Source organism: Rhinopithecus bieti, unplaced genomic scaffold, assembly GCF_001698545.2.
Source record: "Rhinopithecus bieti isolate Rb0 unplaced genomic scaffold, ASM169854v2 scaffold_16175, whole genome shotgun sequence".
NCBI lineage: Eukaryota > Metazoa > Chordata > Mammalia > Primates > Cercopithecidae > Rhinopithecus > Rhinopithecus bieti.
Genome location: NW_016808491.1, coordinates 693,054 through 705,126, shown reverse-complemented (window position 1 = coordinate 705,126; position 12,073 = coordinate 693,054). Strand labels below are relative to the sequence as shown.

The 12,073-nt window shown below is 37.2% G+C and overlaps 1 protein-coding gene across 1 annotated transcript in view; it reads right to left on the bottom strand.

The window, feature by feature from the left end:
* PTBP3 (polypyrimidine tract binding protein 3) overlaps positions 1–12,073 on the bottom strand; it is a 120,994-nt gene that overhangs the window by 13,634 nt on the left and 95,287 nt on the right. Inside the window, 1 exon segment of the mRNA XM_017886743.1 lies at positions 2,436–2,513. Within this exon segment, the coding sequence (XP_017742232.1) occupies positions 2,436–2,513 (78 nt within the window).

The window sequence follows — 12,073 nt, the reverse complement described above, 5'->3', positions numbered from 1 at the left end:
GTCTGCAAGCTGAGCTCCTCATCTGTAGACATTATTATACTTAGTGCTCTATTATTCACACAGTACTCTGCAGAGTAACTGAACTCACTGGGCCTAACGCTATTAGGCTTTTCAGAGGGTCTGTCAACTACAAACACTCCCTCTGTTTCTTACAGTAGATACACCCTAATTCATACTGACTTCTACCATAAAATCAGATATGTATTTTTTTAAAGTCCTTCAGCAAAAGTCAAAAACATGCATGCTAGGTAGTGCTATATGACATTTTATATGGGAAAAACATTTTGTGACTGTATAAAATGCTATATAAATATTATTTTGACCAAAATAGAAATTTACAGAATTCAATATTCTTTTGTAGCAGAAATGTTCTGAGCTCTCTACTTCTCTAGGTATTATGGAAATACTGAAAGCTCAGTAACACCAGAATACTGACACTATACTTAAAACAGCACACTTTCCCACTATATTGTGTTCTCAGCTTAAAAACTGTCTAAGGCAAAACCTCTAGTTTATGCAAAATGAACCAATTCCTTAATTTAATGATTCTTTAAAATAAACAGTCTGGCCACTTGACCACGTATCATGTAATTAAATTATAATATATTTTACATTCAGCCTATTCTGCTTGACAATCTAAGAAGGTCATAACTACCATCATCCATACCGCTGAATTTTAAAACTGTGCAGACCACACTGCCAGGCTGAACACTATTGCACAAAATCAATAGCCCTCACATGACATATTCCCATGCCCCAGCAGTCCAATCCTGACACTTTTGCATAACTTTTGCTATTTGTATGTCTGTTATACATGAGCTAAGAGCACAGTTCAGCTACACTGTAGGATGTGTGTGTGTTTATCTTCTATCAGCTTAAAAGTCTTATCAAGTCAGAAGCCCTCTTTTATTCACTTTTCGTCTTTCTTAATATTACTTAATATTTATACATAGCGTATATCTAAAAGAAATATCCAAAATGAGGGAAAACATATCAAAATGTCCACCAATTATTAAACTTGGAGGAGCTTCAAATAAATAAAACTATGTTTTTAACATGACAGGTAGAATATTCACTTAATTAAATATATGTTAAGATATACTAAAAACCACCAAGATGGTAAAATTTAAAACCTCAACCTTCATATCACTCTTTCTGTTAACTCCATCCTCTCCATCAAAAAGAGAGTAGTTACTGGCCGGGTGCAGTGGCTCACCCTTTAATCCCAGCACTTTGGGAGGCTGAGGCAGGCTGATCACTTGAGGTCAGGAGTTTGAGACCAGCCTGGCCAACATGGCAAAACCCCATCTCTACTAAAAATACAAAAATTAGCTGGGCGTGGTGACATGCACGTCTAGTCCCAGCTACGAGTCCCAGCTACTCAGAAGGTTGAGGCATGAGAATCGTTTGAACCCAGGAAGTGGAGGTTGTAGTAAGCCGAGATTGCGCCACTGCATTCCAGCCTAGGCGACAGAGCGAGATTCTGTCTCACAACAACAACAACAACAAAAAAAAAAAAAAAAAAGAGAGAGAGAGAGAATAGTTAAAATTCCCAGAATTCAAAGGTTAGAATATAAAGATTACTGCCAGAAAGCAGCTATGTTGCTTTGTAGTTACAGTCACGAATCAGTTTAAGGTGGAAATACATGGAATAGGCTTACCACTCTGTCATTCCCCTAATCACCAACCTCAGTGTTTTCTTTAGATGCCAGAGATAAAACCATAAAGTAATATTTTCTCTTTTCCTTCAATTATAATCAAATTCATTTTGCTTACTATTTGGAAAATAATGGGAGTCATTATCAAAGTATTAATCAATTCCTATCTCTTAATTATCTCCATTAGCTAGAGACAAAATATACATCCCCTGAAATAAACAGCATGCATACCCCTCTATGGTAATCTTCAAAACCCATTAATGACAAAAGGTTTTCTGAAGATGAATAGTGAATGTATAGTATGACTGTATATTTGTTGAGTACTGTCAAAGGCATTGAAGGCCCAAAGATAAGACAGGTCTGTTCAACACATAATTGATAAGCTTATCAGTAAAGAGAGAAGCAACTTAAACATTTTATATTAACAACTGCAAAGGCAAATCTAAGGTTATTTAATGTAGTTAGCCTACAGTTATTTGTGCCAAAAGCAAACAAAAATGATGCAGAACACATAATTATTGGATTATGGGATCCAATATGGATTATTGGATCCAAAAATCCAGTATGGATTATTGGAATTAAGAATGGGACCAGAGAGAATAATTTGTAAATAACAAGGAAGCTATGTATCATACAAATCACTACACTTCTACAGCTGGTATGTGTAATGCTTTATGGTAAACTCTTCGAATATGATAACATTCTTCATCTTGATAAGTTCCTAGGAAATATACAACTTCATTAAAAGTCATTTCAAATCCAACTTAAAAGAATCACCTGTAGCTTGAGGAAATCCAATGGCTGGGGCAAATCCAGCAGCCCCTGCATATGGTGAAGAAATTATACCTGGTGCACCTAATGGGAAAGAGAAGCTAAAGTAAACACACTGCCTTCTATAAATATGGTTATGAAAGCAATATAAAACAGCTCCATGAAAGTATATTACTAACAAAGAGATTCTGTTACGGAGTAAAGATCTGTTCAAAAGTGATCTTTAATGTATAAATTAAGAGCCTCGGCCACTTCCAAAGGCTAACCCCTTTCAACTGGGTTCAAGGACCAAGAGTACAGTTTAGCTGTTATTTAGTTTTGGACTAGCCTGAGATTCTTTCTCTTATTTAGAGCAAGATTTCATAATGAAAAATCAGTTACTTATTAAATGTTATTAAATCTGTATCTGTGGAGTAACTATGCTGATTTTAAAAAATGAGTTAAAATTCTTGCCTTTGAGAGGCTTACAAACTAAAAGTACGAATTATAGGAGATTCATGATGAGGGTCGAATGGTACAAATTCAAATGTATTACAACTGGAATAAGAAGTGATCACAGAGGATTCGCTGTGACTGGTCAGAGAAGTTTTCACTGGAGGTAAAACCCTTAGCCAGATATTACGTAATCAAAGAAGCACAGTATTTAGTGTGTACTAAATGCTAAACAAATGCTGGTCTTCTCTTTCCTTTAAGAAGCCTGGTGACTGTGTATCATCAACAAAAATGGGAGTCAGTTCCAATGGAGAGTCAGTTTTAGTAGACAAATGATTAATTTGGTTTGGGGGAACATCAAATTTGAGATGATGATGAAATATTCAAATAGAAATGGCCAAAAGTGGAAATAAGGGAGCAAAGTCAGATTATTATAAGTAAACACATAAATTTGTGAATTACCTGTGTAGAAATAAATGTGAAAGTCATACAAATGAGAGCTCCACTAAAAACGGCAGGAGACAAGAAATGAAGAAGGCTAAAGATACAGCCTGCGGGTATAGGTACACTTAAGCAATAGAAGGAAAGGGAATATGCTACAGAAAAGAGAAACAGACTAGCCTTAGAAATAGGAAAAAAACATGGAATTATAGTACTTCAGAATCTAGAGGAACAGTTTCAAAAGGGGGATGGGGAGGACCTTCAATATAGGGCACAGAGAATGAGAAATGAAAAAGGTAAACAACAGTATTACAGAAATATTTCATGAGAGGTTGGACTGCAAACCTCAAAGTGGGGAGTTTGATTTTTAATGATAGGGAGATGACCATATTTATAGGCACAAGTATGCAGGCTCTATTTGCCAGGAGTTAAAAACTCATATAATTTTATTTTCTTCATTAAAAGATTTAATATAATTTATTCAATATGTAACTAATTACAGTAATCCAAGAAAATACAGTCACAAGAGACTGCAGGGATAGAATTAGCAGAAAGAATTGACATTGAGATTCAAAAAATGAGAGAAACTGACAGAATAATTGATGAAGTAAGAAGAGAGAGTAAAATCCATTTAACATATACATGTTGTGAGCATATCATGAGCTAAGCATTCTAGTGAGGAGTCTGAACAAAGCAGACAAGATTTTGTCTTTGCCAAACTTACACACAAGTAAGCTCAAGATCATAGGTAAAATGATTCATTTTTACAACAGAAAACAGTATATTAAAGGCACAAAGGAAGACTTCACAAAGAGACCTCAAGATAAGACACAAGCAATTATGAACATCTATGCTAGAAAGGCTAAAAACAAAGTTAAACATAAGGAGAGAGATGGTGGATGTTGTATTATTGTTGCCAATATTCACTTGCCCACTTCTATGTAACTGGCCAAACATGACTTGCAATGCCTTCTGGTGGAAGAGCACACATTTCCATGCAGTTCACACTGGGCTTGATCATGTTATGTTTTTCCCAAAGAGTAACAGTGGAAATGACACGTTACTACTTCCACACAGAGCCTTCAAGTGGCATTACGGGTTTATACCTGCTCCCTTATTCTTGACTCTCTGCCACAAGAATGTCATGTCTCAAAAAGGAGTGATCTTTAGCATGGGCCCCACATAAAAAAGAGAAGTGGAGGATGGCAGCAAGAGCTTATTCACAGCTGCCGAGGCATGGGAGAGAAATAAACATTAATTTCTATCAACCACTGATGAGGGGGAGTAGTTGTTAAGCACAGCAAAGTGGCTAACACAGATGGCTACAGAAAGGGTGAGCAGAGAGAGAGCTCTAGCAAGCAGATTTGAGAGAAATTAGGAAAGATTTTGAGATAACTATCATAGAACATTCAATAGAAATACATAAAAGGACTGGCAAACAATTATCAAGACCAAATTTAAATAACTGTTTCTATGTAAAATAAGATTAATAAGAACATTTGCTAAAATTTGATAAAACATGCATTTTTCAAGTGTCTATATAATCCACACTCCCTAAATGAGCAGAAACAGAAACATTATATAGCAAAGTAAGCCGTTAGACAATGGATTCATATCCTCATTTCAGAACGAGGCAATTACACAAACCTTTAAGAAAAACATTTCGGATCTGAATGACTAAGAACGGATTCTTCACATTTGGAAAATGTACCACCATGATAGCAACCAAGGCAATATGAATTAATACGTAACATTTTAACCTATGAAATCAGTTTATCACAGTGTTATTTGAAATAGCAAAATCCTAAACAAACAAGCTTAATGTCTAAATTGGAGAATAATATAAATCAACCTTACTGCAGAAAAATGCTCAATGAACAAGTATAAAGACTTTCTTTAAGAAACCTAAAAGTTGCCGAGATTATAAGGAGTAACTAGGCCCAAACTCTAACCCTGTGACACTGAGCTTTGGTTTGATCAGCTCATGCGGTAGCAGGCCAGAAGCAAATACCAGGGTTAGCCCATGGTGAGAAGTCAACAGGATACTCTCACTGCATTAACCTATCGGTATAAGCTGAAAATAATACCCTATCTACTATTCCTACCATCTTCAAAAGACTATGAGGAAGGTTTACTTTGTGACTAGCAGAGAAGGGAGAAAAGTCCTAACTGACAGGAAGCTTTCACAAAAATTTACAGCCCAAATTTACATTTCTTGGAAGTCCAAAGGAAAATCAAGCTACGAATTTAGGTTGAAATGATCCTGAACATAGAGGCTTTAATGTTGCAGGCAAGCAAATTCTCTCTGGAGGAACAAACACCTTAATACCGAGCCTCAAAGGACAATCATAATTAATTCTCCAGGTAAAGTGAATAACTCATCCTCACCCTCCCCACAAAAAACCCCAAAAGTCAGAAATATCTAAGCAGAAAGAAAACTGCAAAAAATCTGAGATACTAAATTAAGCAGATGAAGATTTAAATAGTATGTTTGAAAAAAGACATACAAAAAAAATCTGTAGTACAGGAGACACTTTTTAAAAATGAACCAAATAAAATTTCTGGAAATGAAAGCTACAATTGCTAAAATCTAAAATTACAGGACAGATTTAACAACAATTAAACTAAGTTGAAGAGCGTCATCAGTGAATTGAAAGTTAGGTCCTAAGAAATTATTCCAAATGCAGCCCAGAAAGGAAAGTAAGTTTGGTACACTGAGGACAGTATGGGGGTATAACATGTCTAATCAAAGCTCCAGAAAGACAGGAGAGAAATAGTGGTAAGGGGAAATACATGAAAGGATAATTTCTAGAACCACTGAAAATGACAAACAATCCACTGACTCAAGAAGCCCAATGAGCTCCAATTAGAATAAAAATAAATCCTTAAATGAATACATCAAATACATCATACTGAAACTACACAAAACAAAAAGGACGCCAAAGAAAAGGAAAATTCCTAAAGAATAGCCAGAAAAAACAGAGCAGTAGTTAGCTTGACAACTGACTTTCTCTTTTTTTTTAGAGATGGAGTCTCGCTCTGTCACCCAGGCTGGAGTGCAGTGGTGCAATCTTGGCTCACTGCAAGCTCCGCCTCCCGGGTTCATGCCATTCTCCTGCCTCAGCCTCTCGAGTAGCTGGGACTACAGGCGCTTGCCACCACGCCCAGCTAATTTTTTGTATTTTTAGTGGAGACAGGGTTTCACTGTGTTAGTCAGGATGGTCTAGATCTCCTGACCTTGTGATCTGCCCGCCTCGGCCTCCCAAAGTGCTGAGATTACAGGCGTGAGCCACCGTGCCCAGCTGACAACTGACTTTCTAAGAGCAACAATGGAAACCAGAATACCATCGAATGGTATCTTTAATATGCTGAAAGAAAAAATACCTGTCAACCTAGAATTTTATACTCAGCAAAATAACTCTTAAAATTGATAACAAAAGAAAATATTTTGGGGCAAATAAAACTTCAAATATGTACCATAGACCTTTCCTAAGTGAAATACTAAAAAGTATCTTTCAGGCAGAATATAAGTGTTTTCAGATGGCCTGTCTTGAGTTGCAAGAAGGAATGAAAAACCTAGAGTTATATATGGTTTAATCTAAATGAATACTGACTGTACAAAACAATAATAACAAATGGCAAGATTAAAGTCAAATAATGTAAAAATATAGTAACATCACAGTAAGGAGGAGGTAAAAGGAGTCCAAGTGTCCTAATATTCTTCTATTATGTAAGAAAAGGTACAGCTATTAATTAACATTAGATTTTGGTAAAATGTTTGAAAGTTAAAAATCTAGATAAAAACAGAAACAGTGCTAAACTTCAAACCAGTAGTGGAAAAAACAGAATAATAAACATTTATTCAACAAATATTGTTTGCATGGTTATTTTGCTTCAGGAATTAGAAAATATTAGTAAACTAAATAGGCATCCTACTCCCCAAGTCTGCCCTGGTGAAGTTTAATAGAGATTAAAAACAGAATAAACAATACACAGAATATGCAATAAGTTAACTGTATAGCATGGAAGAAGGTGACAATTACTATGGAAAAAAACAGGCTGGGCATAGTGACTCACACCTAGAATCCCAGCACTTTGGGAGGCCAAGGTGGGTGGATCACGTCAGGCCAAGAGTTCAAGAGAAGCCTGGAAAACATAGTGATAACCCCCTCTCTACAAAAAATTTTAAAATTAATCAGGCATGGTGGTGCCTGCCTGTATTCTCAGCTACTCAGGAGGCTGAGGTGGAAGGATTGCCTGAGTCCAGAAGTTCCAGGCTGCAGTGAGGCATGATAGAACCACTGCACTCCAGCCTGGGTAACAGAGTGAGAGAGATCTGTTGAAAGCAAGAAAAGAAAGAGAGAGGAAAAAGAAAAGAAGAGGGGGACGGGACGGGAGAAGAGGAAGAGGAAGAGGGAAAGGAAGGGAGGAGGGGGGAGGGAAAGAAAGAAGGAAGGATAAGGAGAGTTCTGAGGAAGAGCTTGTCAAGACAGGTCAAAGAAGGCAGATGAGAAATATCTCTCCCAGTGTACCTGCAAGAAAAGCACTCCAGGCAGAAGAAATAACCAGTGGAACAATCTGGAGGTTGGAACATACCTAATATGTTTGATAAACAATAGGGATATCAGTATTGAGGGATAGAAGGATGAAGTAGGGGAGCATGAAAAAAGATTTGTCAAAAAGAAGAAAAGATGGTACAGGGCCTTGTAGATTCAATGTAAAGATGGGGGCATCCACTCTGAAATAAACAGAAACCTTTGGAGGGTACTCAGCATTAGAGTAAAATGATTTGACTTCATTTCTTTTCTAACTTACACACAATACAATGTACATATATTCATGTGTGTGTAATATGTATATCTGCGTACAATGTGATGAGTTTTGATATACTGTCATGCTCAGTAGTCAATAACAATCCACATATACAATGGTGGTCCCATATGATTATAATGGAACTGAAAAATTCCTATTGCTCAGTAATGTTATAGCCATTGTAACACTGTAGTGCAACATATTCTTCATATGTTTGTAGTGATGCTGGCATAAACAAACTCAATAATATAAAAGTACAGAAAATAAAATTGTGTACAGTATATAACACTTGGTAATAAAGAATTATGTTACTGGTTTATATACATACTATACTTTCATTATATAGTATATACTATACTATACTTCCTATTGTTATTTTAGAGTGTACTCCTACTTGTTTTTTTTAAAAAAACTGAACTGTAGAACAGCTTCAATCAGGTCCTTCAGGAGGTCTTCCACAAGAATGTATTGTCATTATAGATGACAGTTTCATACACGTTACTGTCCCTGAAGACCTTCCAGTGGGACAAGATGTAGAAGACAGCGATATTGACAGTCCTGACCTTGCGTAGACTGAGGTTAATGTGTGTATGTGTCTTAGTTTTTAATAAAAAACTAAAAGTTGAAAAAAGTTTAATAGAAAAAAGTTCACAGAATAAGGATATGAAGAAAAAATATTTTTGAACACCTTGTAAACAAAAAATATTTTGTACACAATGTGCTTGTGTTTCAAGCTAAGAATTATCACAAAAGAGTCAAAAGTTAAAATAAAAGTTTATGAAGTTAAAATTATAGTAAGCTAAGGTTATTTTATTTATTTATTTAATTTACTATCATTATTTTTTTAAACTGAGTCTCACTCTGTCGCCCAGGCTGGAGTGCAGTGGCACAATCTGGGCTCACTGCAGACTCCGCCTCCTGGGTTCAAGCAATTCTCCTGCCTCAGCCTCCCAAGTAGCTGGGATTACAGAAGCCCTCCACCACGCCCAGCTAATTTTTGTATTTTTTAGTACAGATGGGGTTTTACAGTGTTGGCCAGGCTGGTCTCGAACTCCTGACCTCAAGTGATCCACTTGTCTTGGCCTCCCAAAGTGCTGGGATTACAGGTGTGAGCCACCATGCCCGGGCAAGCTAAGGCTAATTTATTATTAAGGAAAGAAAAATATTACTTTCAGTCCTGCAACCTCTACTCATGGGAAGTGCCCTATACAGGTGTACCATTTTTATTTTTATACTGTATTTTTACTGTACCCTTTCTATGTTTAGATACACAAATAGTTATCATATGTTATAGTTGCCTACAGTATTCATTACGGTAACATGCCATACAGTCTAGGTGTATAGTAAGCTATAACATCTATGTTTAAGTACACAACAAAACCACCTAATGACACGTTTCTCAGAACGTATCCCTGTGGTTAAGGAACACATGACTGTATATTTAAAGCATGTGAAATTATTATCACAATCAAGATAACAAATATTCACACCATTCCTGAAACTTTTCTCATGTCCCTCTGCTATCTATCTCTCTCCAAACTTTGTCCTCAGGCAACCACTGATCTTTCTCACACTACAGATTAGTTTGCATTTTATAGAAATACACACAAACAGAATTACACAATAGGTGTTCCTTTCCGTCTGCCTTCTCTTGTTCAGCATAATCCCTTTGCCTTTATCTCTACTTTATTCCTTTTTATTGCTGAATAGTATTTGACTGCATAGAAGGACCACTTTTATCTATTCACCTGTTAGTAGAATACTTCTAGATTTTGGCTATTATAAATAAAACTGCTATGAACATTTGTGTTTAACAGTAAATCACATTTTAATTAATTTATATATTGTTTGGAGATGGGGTCTGACTGTGTTACCCGAAATGAAGTACAGCAGCTATTCACAGGCTTGGTTAGAGCGCACTCAAGCCTGAGCTCAAACAATCCTCCTGCCTCAGCCTCCCATGTAACAGGGACTACAGGTGTGCTGGCCACTGCACCCAGCAACATTTTTAAATTTCACAAATCACCAGGCTAGGTAGGAGCCAGAGGTTTTGCCAACTTGGAATGAGTGATGTTTGCCTTTTGGTTTTCTTGATGTATCTTTCAAACAGTGGAGCACTCAAATTATGATGTACAATACGTAAATTATTTCCTTTTACGATTTGTGCCTTCTGTGGTCTAATAAACTTTGCATATCTCCAGGTTACAAAGATTTTCTCCTATGTCTTCTTCGGGAAATTTTATAGGTATAAGTGCATTTGTTTTTAAGAGACAGGGTCTTGGTGCTGCCCAGGCTGGAGTACAGTGGCTATTCACAGGCACAATACCACTACGGATCTACATGGAAGTTGTGACCTCCTCTGTTTCTGACCTGGACCAGTTCAACCCTCCTTAGGCAACCTTGTTGGCCTCCTCTCCTGGGAAGTCACGATATCGCTGCAGAACTTAAGTGCAGACATCCGATCAGAACAGAACATTACAGCCCAGAACTCCCAGGCTCAGGTGATCCTTCCACCTTGGCCTCCTGAATAGCTGGAACTACAGGTCCACACAACAAATTTTACATACAGGACTAAGATCCATTTCAAATTAATTTGTCAGTATGTCACAGGATAATGGTTAATACTTTTTATCCCCAATACCAATATCCACTTGTACAAAACCCACTTACTGAAAGATTTTCCCTTTCTCTAGTGGATTAGATTGGCAACACTGTTGAAAATCAATTGACCACATCTGTGGATCTATTTCTAGTCTCTCTAATATGCTCCATTAATTTATATATCTATCCTTCTGACATTACCAAACTGGTTTGATTACTGCAGCTCCATGTTAAGTCTTACAGCTTAAAAAAAAAAAGTTTTCAGCAGCTCTATTCTAAATGCTTTCTTTTTCCATTTCTATATTAATTTTAGAAGTTGGGTCTATCTTACTTAAGCAAGAAAAAGAATTAAAGTCCCAGGGATTAGGCCAGGTGTGGTGGCTCTTGTCTGTAATCCCAGTACTTTAGGGGGCCAAGGTGGGTGGATCACTTGAGGTGAGGCATTTGAGACCAGGCTGGCCAACCTGGTGAAACCCAATCTCTACTAAAAATACAAAAAATTAGCTAGACGTGGTGGCAGGCACCTGTAATCCCAGCTACTCAGGAGGCTGAGGCATGAGAATTGCTTGAACTTGGAAGGCAGAGGTTGCAGTGACCCAAGATTGCGCAACTGGACTCCAGCCTGGGTGAAAGAGCGAAAGACTCTGTCTCAAAAAGTTAAAAAAGCCCCAGGGATTAGCAGAAAGGATATAAACTGACATTATCTGTAGATGATATGATTGTGTATATTGAAATGTAAAAAGAATCCACAGGCAAATTATTGGAATTCGTAAGAGTTTATCAGGGTTTCTGACTTATGAAATCAAGAGATAACAACGTTGCATTTCTGTATTACCAACAGTTAGAAAACAATAATGATACTTCAAACTTACATTGGGCTTATGTTAGGTATCATTTTAAACTCTTCATGTACATGATGAGCACATTTAATCTTCACAACCCTACCAGTTAAGAACTGTTACACATTACACACAGAAAGAGAAATGCAGAGTAGTTAAGTAATTTGCCCAAGATTACACAGCTCATTAATAACAGGTCTAGAATCAGAATACAAAAAATATGGTTCCTAGACACCACACTATGCCATGTAAAATAAAAATAAAAGTAAGAAGTTCTCAGGAATAGCCGGGCATGGTGGCTCACACCTATAACCCCAGCACTCTGAGAGGCCGAGGCAGGCGGATCACGAGGTCAGGAGATCAAGACCATCCTAGTTAACACCGTGAAACCCCCCTCTACTAAAAATACAAAAAATTAGCCAGGCATGGTGGCATGTGCCTCTCGGCTTCGGGAGGCTGAGGCAGGAGAATTGCTTGAACCTGGGAGGTGGAGGTTGCAGTGAGCCGAGATCACGCCAC